The 13591-nt window shown below is 43.7% G+C and overlaps 1 protein-coding gene across 2 annotated transcripts in view; it reads right to left on the bottom strand.

Moving 5' to 3' along the window:
* The window catches only part of USP2 (ubiquitin specific peptidase 2), a 127086-nt gene that overhangs the window by 33309 nt on the left and 80186 nt on the right, over positions 1 to 13591 (bottom strand). For both annotated transcript variants that reach the window (XM_069742655.1, XM_069742656.1), the window contains 3 exons: positions 11506 to 11556; positions 7604 to 7724; positions 1117 to 1228 (listed from right to left, as the gene is read on the bottom strand). In XM_069742655.1, coding sequence (XP_069598756.1) covers positions 1117 to 1228; positions 7604 to 7724; positions 11506 to 11556 — 284 coding nt within the window. The remainder of the gene's footprint in view (positions 1 to 1116; positions 1229 to 7603; positions 7725 to 11505; positions 11557 to 13591) is intronic.

Here is a 13591-nt window from a genome sequence, read left to right on the forward strand (position 1 = left end):
GGGGCTGCGGGGTCATCTCACCAAAACTGTCCTCCATGGGGAGGAGACATACAGCCATAATGGAGAAGTGAGGGGAAACTGTTGTGTGATCGCCCTGACACGTCCAACAACACCCCGTTACCAGGATTAATGAAGGAAAGTAAAGGCCGAGAGGTTCCTGATATCACTTTCATTAAGGCTGTGTGCACACGTTGCTGGTTTTTCACGTTTTTTCGTTATAAAAACGCTATAAAACTGCAAAAAAAACAGCATACATTATGCATCCCATCATTTAGAATGAATTCCACAATTTTTGTGCACATGATGCGTTTTTTTTTTCCGTGAAAAAAACGCATCATGGTAAAAAAACGCAGCATGTTCATTAATTTTGCGGATTTCCCACTATATAATGCATTGGGAAATGTCCAGAAAAATCCGCAAAAAAACGCGGTAAAAACGCGCAAAAACCGCATGCAGATTTCTTGCAGAAAATTTCAGGTTTTTCTCAGGAAATTTCTGCAAGAAATCCTGAACATGTGCACATAGCCTTACTCTGCTCGTCATAGGCTTTTCTATGTTTCTATAGATACAAGCCCTGACCAGAAATCAATCCTCCTTTATGTATTCTTACAGATTTTCACTTTCCAATACTTATCTCACATTTGCCTTTTATTGACCAACTTAAATGGGTATTTCCATCTGAGAAACGTCTGATGGATGCCAGACCCACGTCTGAGACCTGCACTTAGCCCAATAATGGTGCTTGTAGTAAACCCCACCTCATGGACGCTGGGAAAGCTTGTCTGTAACTCCTACAGAAGTGAACGGAGATGAGCACACGTGTGGTCTCCATAGACGGGACCCTCATCTAATCTCCCCAGGTCCCTTTTCCTCTGGTGAGACTGCCATGCAAGTCTTCATCTATTTCCACAGGTTCAGAAGCAGCAGAGGATGGTCGCTTGTGGTACCCATAACTCCCGTAGAAGTAAATGGACAGGCCTGGTTCTGTAGACAGCTCCAGGTGGTAGAGGTTGGCCCTGCATTCATTACACGATTATAGTAGGAACACCCTGGTAATGAGTTGGTGGGTGATGACGGTGCGTCGGCATGATATAATCCCAGAACATCGGTCCTTACTTGTATCCCATGAAGCGCGGAGCGTATCTCTGGATCTGGGTTTTGAACTCAGATGGACTCACGACGTCATTGGCTGAGCTGGTCCATATTGCCTGCAGCAGACGTGCAAACTCTACAGGGAGACACAGAAGAAGATGAGCAGACATATACCATGTCATACATATGTGTGTGATCACCAGTGGTCCTGTATCTATGGCCTGCATGGAGCGGGCCAGTTTTTGGCCTATTGCTAGGCGTGTGCCTGTGACTCAATGGACGTACTGTCCTAATTACAGTTTTTTAGATTCAGCTCTTAGCAGGTCGGAGTCCCGGTGTCTATTTCTGGTGATGACTCATTAAATACAGAAGGAGTTCAGCAGCCAGAAATGTCCATAAAGCTGTGTACAAGTTTTACACAATGCATGCAATCACACATGTCATCACAGTGTCACTACCTCTGCTAAACAAAAATAACATGTCTGCTGCATGAATACGTGAATCTACTGCAGAGGACAACAAGTAACACAGCTGACTGGTATTACATCAGGGGAATGGCGGCCATGTCTGGGAAACTCCTGGAGGCAGGAGGAGTGCGGCTGGGCCAGAGCGGGAGCAGACAGCCCTAATGATTTACAATCATTGCACATTTGCTATGATGAAGAAGACAATAGTGTTGAAAACTTAAGTTTAACGTGACGTACCAATGATACAGTACTCAAGAAATGCTTCATTCACACACCGGTGACCACTACTAGGCCGCACTTAGACGGCCATATAAATCGGACCAAGATCAGACTGCAATGCATGGACCGGCCGGCGGGCCTCATATTTCTATTCTCGGGTTGGGAGAGCTGCGGCCAGTCCGGGCTTTGTGGTCCAATCTCACTCCGATTTATATGGCCATCTGACTGAACTCTTACAGCAAAATGTGCTTTTCGCAGCAGTTCCTGGGTTGTGGCAGTGGTTCTGCTTTCTGGGAATGGAGCTTTACTGATCGGCAGTACAGTCACAGTATAAAGGCTTGTGGGACAGAGATGCTTTTTCCATGTGAGGAGCAGATCTATGCTATATGTAACAATATGCTGTAGTAAAAGGACATCCAGCATCCTGTGCGCACCAAGGTACCGTATATACTCGAGTATAAGCCGAGAATGTCAGCCCATTTTTTTAGGCTGAAATTGCCCCTCTCGGCTTATACTCGAGTTATACCCAGTGGTCGGCAGGGGACATGGAGTGGCAGCTGTCTAAGCATACTCACCTGCTCCTAGCGCGGTCCCTGCTTCCCCGGCAGCTTCTTCCTATAGCGAGCGTTCACATGGTACCGCTCATTACAGTAATGAATATGGACCCCACTCCACTCCCATAGGGGCGGAGCCACATATTCCTTACTGTAATGAGCGGTACCATGTGACCGCTCACTACAGGAAGAAGCTGCCGGCGCCGGGGAAGCAGGGACCGCGCCATGAGCAGGTGAGTATAAGCAGTGCGCGATATTCACCTGCTCCCCGTTCCACCGTCGCAGCCGGCCGCCGCTGCGCCTTCTGCATCCTCTGCACTGACGCTCAGGTCAGAGGGCGTGGTGACGCGATTAGTGCGCGCCGCCCTCTGCCTGAGCAGTCAGTGCAGTGGACGGGGAACGTAGCGGCGGCTGGCGACGGAGGAACGCGGAGCAGGTGAATATAGCAAGTGCCGGGGGCCTGAGCGACGAGAGGTGAGTGTGATTTTTTTTTATCGCAGCAACAGCATATGGGGCAAATGACTGTATGGAGCAGCTTATGGGGCCATAATCAGCATTTATGGAGCATTACATGGGGCAAATGACTGTATGGAGCATCTTATGGGGCCATAATCAGCATTTATGGAGCATTACATAGGGCAAATGACTGTATGGAGCATCTTATGGGGCATAATCAGCATTTATGGAGCATTACATGAGGCAAATGACTGTATGGAGCATCTTGTGGGGCCATAATCAGCATTTGTGCAGCATTATATGGGGCAAATGACTGTATGGAGCATCTTATGGGGCCATAATCAGCATTTGTGCAGCATTATATGGGGCAAATGTCTGTATGGAGCATCTTATGGGGCCATAATCAGCATTTGTGCAGCATTATATGGGGCGTATTTTGTATGGAGCATCTTATGGGGCCATAATCAGCATTTGTGCAGCATTATATGGGGCAAATGTCTGTATGGAGCATTTTATGGGGTCATAATCCGCATTTGTGGAGCACTATATGGGGCAAATATCTTATGGGGCCATAATCAGCATTTGTGCAGCATTGTATGGGGCGTATTTTGTATGGAGCATCTTATGGGGCCCATCATGAACTGTATGGAGCATTATATGGGGCTCCTGATTCAATATTGATATTCAAAAACACTTAACCTACTGATGTCTCAATTAATTTTACTTTTATTGGTTTCTATTTTTATTTTTGACATTTACCGGTAGCTGCTGCATTTTCCACCCTAGGCTTATACTCGAGTCATAAAGTTTTCTCAGTTTTTTGTGGCAAAATTAGGGGTCTCGGCTTATACTCGAGTTGGCTTATACTCGAGTATATACGGTATGTGCCAATGCGGAATAATTACATTTATAAATAAGAGGCACATATTGATCAACCTGTGTGAGCCCACTTGCCAGAACAAGACAAGGGAATCTACAATATCAGTCTACATATCTCTCCAGTATCTACACCAACAAATGTAAAGGGCAAGTAGCATCCAGCCTTCATTATCAGCCTTTGTCAGATAGGAGTGCTAACAAATATCCCCAAATACACACTCCAATACAATGTAAAGCACCTCCTATGAACAGGAGATAATTGTGTAGGTGCAGCGGGGTGTGGTGAATGCACTACAATACAAGCACACACATACAACAGCACGCTGAGCGGACAGATACATGTGAACACTGCATATAAGAACGTCACTACTACTATGTAGACTATTATTATTATATTTGTCATTTTTGGTAGCTTACATTTGGGGGTGGTGACTGCCTCCGTATTACTTGAGCTCTTCTGCCATCTGTCCCAGACAGGTTTTTATTAAGAGCTGTAAACTTTGCGTTCTATAAATTCTTATTCTCAGGCCCCAGTGAGGTCAATTCTGTAGTGAAGGTTCCATTCTGAAGAGGCGGCCTTGACCCTGGCAGATGGGCTCACACAATTGGATCAAACTGTGTGTAAAGCACCTCTCATTTACAGTAATATATTCAATTATCACATATTCTTTGGCTCAGTGTTACTCAACTCCAGCCCTAAGGGCCCCTAACAGATCATGTGTTCAGGATTTCCTTGGTGTTGTACAGGTGATAATTCCCTCAGCAGGGCAATACTAGGGGAATCCTGAGAACCAGATCTGTTGGGGGCTTTCAGTTGGGGAACGTTGCCCCAGCACATTCACAGCGCGTCAGTTTGTGTCTGTCTGCATGCTAGAGTCTGCACAGTCACAGCACCCTGCACCTACATTTCATGTTGGGGTTTTCTATGAACGACCATTTGTGCGATCGCTTCTTCCTCTCATTTGGATTACATCATTAGGTCATCACATAAGATGTGATCAAAAGCAAATAAACTAATTCTCTGGCACTGGACTGTTTGACATGTTTACCCTTAGAAAATATCGTTTCAATGATTGTTCGGAAGATCAAGACTCTGTATAAAATGCCATTAGAAGAATATATATATATATATATATATATATATATATATATATATATATATATATATATATATATATATATATATATATATATATATATATATATATATATATATATATATACACACACACACACAGTTAGGGCCAGAAATATTTGGACAGTGACACAATTTTCGCGAGTTGGGCTCTGCATGCCACCACATTGGATTTGAAATGAAACCTCTACAACAGAATTCAAGTGCAGATTGTAACGTTTAATTTGAAGGGTTGAACAAAAATATCTGATAGAAAATGTAGGAATTGTACACATTTCTTTACAAACACTCCACATTTTAGGAGGTCAAAAGTAATTGGACAAATAAACATAACCCAAACAAAATCTTTTTTTTTCTTCAATATTTTGTTGCAAATCCTTTGGAGGCAATCACTGCCTTAAGTCTGGAACCCATGGACATCACCAAACGCTGGGTTTCCTCCTTCTTAATGCTTTGCCAGGCCTTTACAGCCGCAGCCTTCAGGTCTTGCTTGTTTGTGGGTCTTTGCGTCTTAAGTCTGGATTTGAGCAAGTGAAATGCATGCTCAATTGGGTTTAGATCTGGAGCTTGACTTGGCCATTGCAGAATGTTCCACTTTTTGGCACTCATGAACTCCTGGGTAGCTTTGGATGTATGCTTGGGGTCATTGTCCATCTGTACTATGAAGCGCCGTCCAATCAACTTTGCAGCATTTGGCTGAATCTGGGCTGAAAGTATATCCCGGTACACTTCAGAATTCATCCGGCTACTCTTGTCTGCTCTTATGTCATCAATAAACACAAGTGACCCAGTGCCATTGAAAGCCATGCATGCCCATGCCATCACGTTGCCTCCACCATGTTTTACAGAGGATGTGGTGTGCCTTGGATCATGTGCCGTTCCCTTTCCTCTCCAAACTTTTTTCTTCCCATCATTCTGGTACAGGTTGATCTTTGTCTCATCTGTCCATAGAATACTTTTCCAGAACTGAGCTGGCTTCTTGAGGTGTTTTTCTGCAAATTTAACTCTGGCCTGTCTATTTTTGGTATTGATGAATGGTTTGCATCTAGATGTGAACCCTTTGTATTTACTGTCATGGAGTTTTCTCTTTACTGTTGACTTAGAGACAGATACACCTACTTCACTGAGAGTGTTCTGGACTTCAGTTGATGTTGTGAACGGGTTCTTCTTCACCAAATTAAGTATGCGGCGATCATCCACCACTGTTGTCATCCGTGGACGCCCAGGCCTTTTTGAGTTCCCAAGCTCACCAGTCAATTCCTTTTTTCTCAGAATGTACCCAACTGTTGATTTTGCTACTCCAAGCATGTCTGCTATCTCTCTGATGGATTTTTTCTTTTTTTTCAGCCTCAGGATGTTCTGCTTCACCTCAATTGAGAGTTCCTTTGACCGCATGTTGTCTGCTCACAGCAACAGCTTCCAAATGCAAAACCACACACCTGGAATCCACCACTGACCTTTTAACTACTTCATTGATTACAGGTTAACGTGGGAGACGCCTTCAGAGTTAATTGCAGCCCTTAGAGTCCATTGTCCAATTACTTTTGGTCCCTTGAAAAAGAGGACGCTATGCATTACAGAGCTATGATTCCTAAACCCTTTCTCCGATTTGGATGTGGAAACTATCATATTGCAGCTGGGAGTGTGCACTTTCAGCCCATATTATATATATAATTGTATTTCTGAACATGTTTTTGTAAACAGCTAAAATAACAAAACTTGTGTCACTGTCCAAATATTTCTGGCCCTAACTGTATACTATAGAAATATAGACTTAAAGGGAACCTGTCAGCAGGATTGTGCACAGTAACCTACAGTGTCAGGTCGGCAATGTTATACTGATTAATGATACCTGGTGATGAAATCCGTCTTGTGGTTGTTGTTTAATCTTTATTTTCAGTTTTCAGTTAATGATATGCTTGTGCTCCAGGGCGGAGCTGTGGGCGGGGCTTTATGTGGTATTCTGCTTTCATATTCATCCTTATGGCTTCTGACAAGTCACTGATCCCTCACTGACCTTCCCCCTATTTTACATAAATATTATGGGGTTAGATTTTTTTTTTTTACATCCAGCAAAATGGTGCCAGCACTTGCGAAGTAGCATCTGTTACTGATAGATGCTATTGAACAAGTGCTGCCACCATTTTGCTGGAGGAAAAAAAAAAATGTGGCTGCAGCAAAATGGCACCGGCCATTACAGGGATCAGTGACTTGTAATAAGCCCAAACAGATGAATACTTAATCAGACCACCACATGAAGACCCCCAAAGCTCTGCCCCGGAGCACGAGAATCTCAGTAACTGAAAACTGCAAATACAGATTAAACAACAACCACAAGACAGATTTCATCACCAGGTATCATTGTAATCAGTATAATGGCACCGACCTGACCTGTCTGTAGGTTATTGAGCACAATCCTGCTGACAGGGGCACTTTAAAGAAAAAGTATCAGACATATGGGCCTTTTTATTTAGTGCTTTAGTGACAAGCCTCAGAGAATCCTGAGCAACGCCCCTTAGAAATAAAAGGTACTGACCATAAAACTTAGCACTAAATAAAAAACAACTTATCTTTAAAAAATATCTAAAAAGATACGCAAACAAAAAAAGTAAATACATTACTCAGGGGAGCAGCAGGAATAACTGATCCTCATTATCTGTATTTGGCCAGTAAAAATCTGGGCAATAAGATTTACAGAAGAACAGCACACAAGTTTTCCGCACAGGACAGACAGCAGAGCTGAGCCTGTATACTCCCATGGGTCCCGTGTGTGGAGGCTTCACGTGTCTGTGATCACCCACCTTCCATAATGGCCGTGCTGCAGGTCTTGGAGTTCAGGTCACGCTTATAGGAGTTGTGCAGACAATAGTCCCGCAGATCTTTAGTGTTACTCAGACATTGCAGAATGGAGTTCATGAAGCACTGGAGAGGAGAAGAAGACATGTCAGACTCCCAGACACAAAGACCAGCAAACACACAACAAGGAGCGGGTGACAAACTCCTGAAATGCAGCTTTTACTCATCTACAAGCTGGAGACCATAGATGAAGCCCCCTGTACCCCAGCAGGACAGTGCTAACACTGTGTGCCCCCAAGTGCTGCACATAATGAGCAAACATCTGGGTAAGGCTGGTTTCACATTTGCGGATGGAGGGCTGCGTACGTCCTCCATGAAGCTCCGCCCACCGCACCTCCTCCGGTCAGCTCCGCCTACGTAGGCATGCGGTGTGCGTACCCTATCTTTACCATTAGTACGCAGGCCATGCCGATGTATGCGGATGCCTCTGCATGCGTTGTTTTGACGGTGCAGCGACCTGCGCTGAACGCAACGAGTTGCAATTTGGTGCGGTCACCGCACCATCAAAGCGACGCATGCGGAGGCATCCACACGGCCTGCGTACCCAATGTTAACGATAGGGGACGCATGCAGCCGTAGATGGAGCTGAATGAAGAGGCGTTGTAGTGGGCAGGGCTTCAAGGAGATAGTGTGAAACTAGCCTTAGTACAGTATGGGGAAAGCGGGCCAGAAGACAAGTGCTTCAGAATGCGGAGAAAACTACTACTTCTCCTGATACTCACGATTATTATAGTAGTTCTCCAGAAATTAAATATCGATGATTGAACCTTATGCTCAATGTTTGAATGTTGGAGTACAATCTGTAGTAACCCACTAGATCATCACTATGAAGGGGCCATTTTTATCAAGAAGCTAGTCCAGATTGGTGGCTGTACATAGGTAGTCCTAATCACGTAAAGATGACAGAACGGATGGAGGTGCTGTATCTGTGTACACATTAAAGGGAACAGGCGCAGGCAGGAACAATGCAGCAGCTTCATTGTGTAAATTGATAAAGGGTCTCCAGAAGTTGAACCCCCACTGATTAAGCAATTATTTTTCGTAATTAATAGCTTTTTCATAATTTGAACACGTTTTGTGCTGCCGCTACATAAGTGATCCCGTCTATTTCTGTGAGGCTGCGTTCTCACTGGTGCTTGCTTTGACTTTCCATAGGTTTATGAAAGTCAGAGTATCTTACCTTGTCAGTAAAAACCTATTATATATGACCTATTATAAGTCAAGTCAATAAGTTATGAAACCGGTTAAAACTGAACCCAGGATGACTCCAATGTGACTAGGGCCTATTAAATCTATGAAGAAATGTGCTGGAAATCTGTACGACCGGTTAATAAGTGTCATGGCAGTAAGCTTAACATTTATTTTAACAAACAGCCTACAAAAAATTATTTTTTTCTGGGACTGTCGAAAATGTCCATGTAAATGTCTGATTCACAACTGTCATTATACAGGTCCTTCTCAAAAAATTAGCATATAGTGTTAAATTTCATTATTTACCATAATGTAATGATTACAATTAAACTTTCATATATTATAGATTCATTATCCACCAACTGAAATTTGTCAGGTCTTTTATTGTTTTAATACTGATGATTTTGGCATACAACTCCTGATAACCCAAAAAACCTGTCTCAATAAATTAGCATATTTCACCCATCCAATCAAATAAAAGTGTTTTTTAATAACAAACAAAAAAACCAACAAATAATAATGTTCAGTTATGCACTCAATACTTGGTCGGGAATCCTTTGGCAGAAATGACTGCTTCAATGCGGCGTGGCATGGAGGCAATCAGCCTGTGACACTGCTGAGATGTTATGGAGGCCCAGGATGCTTCAATAGCGGCCTTAAGCTCATCCAGAGTGTTGGGTCTTGCTTCTCTCAACTTTCTCTTCACAATATCCCACAGATTCTCTATGGGGTTCAGGTCAGGAGAGTTGGCAGGCCAATTGAGCACAGTAATACCATGGTCAGTAAACCATTTACCAGTGGTTTTGGCACTGTGAGCAGGTGCCAGGTCGTGCTGAAAAATGAAATCTTCATCTCCATAAAGCATTTCAGCCGATGGAAGCATGAAGTGCTCCAAAATCTCCTGATAGCTAGCTGCATTGACCCTGCCCTTGATGAAACACAGTGGACCAACACCAGCAGCTGACATGGCACCCCACACCATCACTGACTGTGGGTACTTGACACTGGACTTCAGGCATTTTGGCATTTCCTTCTCCCCAGTCTTCCTCCAGACTCTGGCACCTTGATTTCCGAATGACATGCAAAATTTGCTTTCATCAGAAAAAAGTACTTGGGACCACTTAGCAACAGTCCAGTGCTGCTTCTCTGTAGCCCAGGTCAGGCGCCTCTGCCGCTGTTTATGGTTCAAAAGTGGCTTTACCTGGGGAATGCGGCACCTGTAGCCCATTTCCTGCACACGCCTGTGCACGGTGGCTCTGGATGTTTCCACACCAGACTCAGTCCACTGCTTCCTCAGGTTCCCCAAGGTCTGGAATCGGTCCTTCTCCACAATCTTCCTCAGGGTCCGGTCTCCTCTTCTCGTTGTACAGCGTTTTCTGCCACATTGTTTCCTTCCAACAGACTTACCATTGAGGTGCCTTGATACAGCACTCTGGGAACAGCCTATTTGTTGAGAAATTTCTTTCTGGGTCTTACCCTCTTGCTTGAGGGTGTCAATGATGGCCTTCTTGACATCTGTCAGGTCGCTAGTCTTAAGGCCCCTTCACATTTAGCGACGCTGCAGCGATACCGACAACGATTCGGATCGCTGCAGCGTCGCTGTTTGGTCGCTGGAGAGCTGTCACACAGACCGCTCTCCAGCGACCAACGATGCCGGTAACCAGGGTAAACATCGGGTAACTAAGCGCAGGGCCGCGCTTAGTAACCCGATGTTTACCCTGGTTACCATGCTAAAAGTAAAAAAAAACAAACACTACATACTTACCTACAGCCGTCCGTCCTCCAGCGCTGTGCTCTGCTTCTCTGCTCTCCTCCTGTACTGTCTGGGAGCCGGAAAGCAGAGCGGTGACGTCACCGCTCTGCTTTCCGGCTCACAGACAGTACAGGAGGAGAGCAGAGCGCAGCGCTGGAGGACGGACGGCTGTAGGTAAGTATGTAGTGTTTGTTTTTTTTTACTTTTAGCATGGTAACCAGGGTAAACATCGGGTTACTAAGCGCGGCCCTGCGCTTAGTTACCCGATGTTTACCCTGGTTACCAGTGAAGACATCGCTGGATCGGTGTCACACACGCCGATCCAGCGATGTCCGCGGGAGATCCAGCGACGAAATAAAGTTCTGGACTTTATTCAGCGACCAACGATCTCCCAGCAGGGGCCTGATCGTTGGTCGCTGTCATACATAACTATTTCATTAACGATATCGTTGCTACGTCACAAATAGCAACGATATCGTTAACAATATCGTTATGTGTGAAGGTACCTTTACCCATGATGGGGGTTTTGAGTAATGAACCAGGCAGGGAGTTTATAAAAGCCTCAGGTATCTTTTGCATGCGTTTAGAGTTAATTAGTTGATTCAGAAGATTAGGGTAATAGGTCGTTTAGAGAACCTTTTCTTGATATGCTAATTTATTGAGACAGGTTTTTTGGGTTATCAGGAGTTGTATGCCAAAATCATCAGTATTAAAACAATAAAAGACCTGACAAATTTCAGTTGGTGGATAATGATTCTATAATATATGAAAGTTTAATTGTAATCATTACATTATGGTAAATAATGAAATTTAACACTATATGCTAATTTTTTGAGAAGGACCTGTACTCCATTAATAAATACAGATTGTGTCCTAATTCAGCAATAAAAAGATAAAACTTACCGTGTTACCAAGATTTCTCAAGCCAACCAAACCTTGGACCACTTTGGGAGGCTGCAAGACAAGACAATGGTGGATTAGTTTATGCACGTTTTATTATACTCCCATAATATATGTCACATAGCATTCCCATAGAAAAACATACACAAACCGACTGTCAATGAGCAAGTGTTCCCTGATCGGCAGTAGGTCAGTATCTGGTTACACAGGTAGGCCGCAATTAATGATGGCCACCAAACCATCTGTAATAGCTTGCCGTTGTTCTCGGCAGCGCAGATCCTGAGAATGAGCAGCACAAAAGATCATTTCACTCTACAAACAACCGTTCTGCTCGGTCATCAGGTGATCGGCAGCCTGTTTGTACTGCATGATTATCATCGAGCGGGGGTTCCCAGGGGGCGCAGCGAGGGAGGGAATCAGAGCAACTGTGGCATTCCTTACACCAGAAATATTAATCCAGGAAGTCACTAGAGAAAGATTTGTGACCACTTGTCAGACGCTTCTAATTCATTAAGGATCATACACCTTTGGCTGCCGTCACACGGTCAGTATTCAGTCAGTATTTTACATCAGTATTTGTAAACCAGGAGTGGAACAATTAGAGGAAAAGTATAATAGAAACATATTCACCACTTCTGCATTTATCACCTACTGCTGGTTTTGGCTTACAAATACTGATGTAAAATACTGACCAAATACTGATAGTGTGACGGCAGCCTAATACTGAAAAAGGGGCATTCACTCCTACACGCCTCCTCGGCTAGACACCAAGGAAATCACTGGTCTTGGTGGATCGAGGCTCAGGCTCTGTTCACAGTTCCAGTATTTCCTTTGTGGTATCCATTTTGGGATGGCACAAAGATAAATCCAGTAATCCAATATACGTTCCATTCATTTACCGGAGGATGGAAATATCCTAATATGCCTTCCGTCTGACTGCAATCCACCTGCTAGTCACTTTTTAGCTGCACAACTTTTTTATAAAAAAAAAAAAAACAGCTACCAGATTCATTTTTTTTTTTACATCAAAGTATACAGGAAACAGATCAAAATGGAGAGCGATCTATTTTGTCATTTGCTGATAGATCAATTATTTAAGTTCACACACGTAATTCTGTGTGAAAAGATTCAATAAAACATATAAAATCCCTACTGGCTTTAACTCCGTGTCTGCATAGTTAGTGCAAGCTGTCAATCACTGTGGAAGACCGCCCACTGGACTCTGAAGCCCATAGTTAGTAGTGATTACTAGTAATTAATAAATTATAAGTTACACTGAACTGTGCCCACACATAAATGCCTGCCCAGGAACGCACTACCTGCCGGCCAGGCTGCCTGCTCCAGTTTTCCATTATTCGGTTTTATAACTGGCTGCATACATAATAATGATTAGTTATGCGGATTACTGGGTGTGCTCGAATACACATCATTCCATACATTTCCAGTATAATAAAGAATTATCTTCTTATATTTTACAAAATAAAAATTGTTTTAAAGTTGTGAAAAATAGGCTATGTGCACACAACGTATTTTAAAAGGTAATCCGTCAGCACAAAATGACAGTTCAAACCAAGTAGAGGCGCTCAGTGCTTCATGACAGGGCCAAACATTTGAGTGCTCCTTCCCACCTGCTTGTATTCCATCTATTTCCTCCCTTCTCTGGCTCTTTGAAGCCAGAGCTGTCAATCAAATAGGGTGGGGGGCAATTGAGAGAAAACAAGCACGGGGGAAGGGGTATATAAATGATCGGCCCCGCTGTGAAGCATCGAGCGGCGCGGCTTACTTTGAACAGTCATTCAAGTCATTAAAGTCCCTTTAAAGTCGATTTGCCAAGTGCAGATCCTGACTATAAGAAGAGAATGCGGGCTACTGAGGGGCGCATCACACAAAACAATATCATATTAATTCAGATCCAACCACATTAAATACTATAAAAATATGCAGTCTGTGTTCATCTCCATCTTTAGGAAGCTGCGCTCTGTGACACTTTATCCCACACTTCTCAATCAGTACCTTTGGCACTCGTTGCACTCTCTTTAATCCTTACGTTTTTCTGCTCTGACCTGTCACATAACTGGGACAGTTGTTA

The sequence above is a fragment of the Ranitomeya imitator genome, chromosome 10 (assembly GCF_032444005.1).
Source record: "Ranitomeya imitator isolate aRanImi1 chromosome 10, aRanImi1.pri, whole genome shotgun sequence".
NCBI classification, from domain to species: domain Eukaryota; kingdom Metazoa; phylum Chordata; class Amphibia; order Anura; family Dendrobatidae; genus Ranitomeya; species Ranitomeya imitator.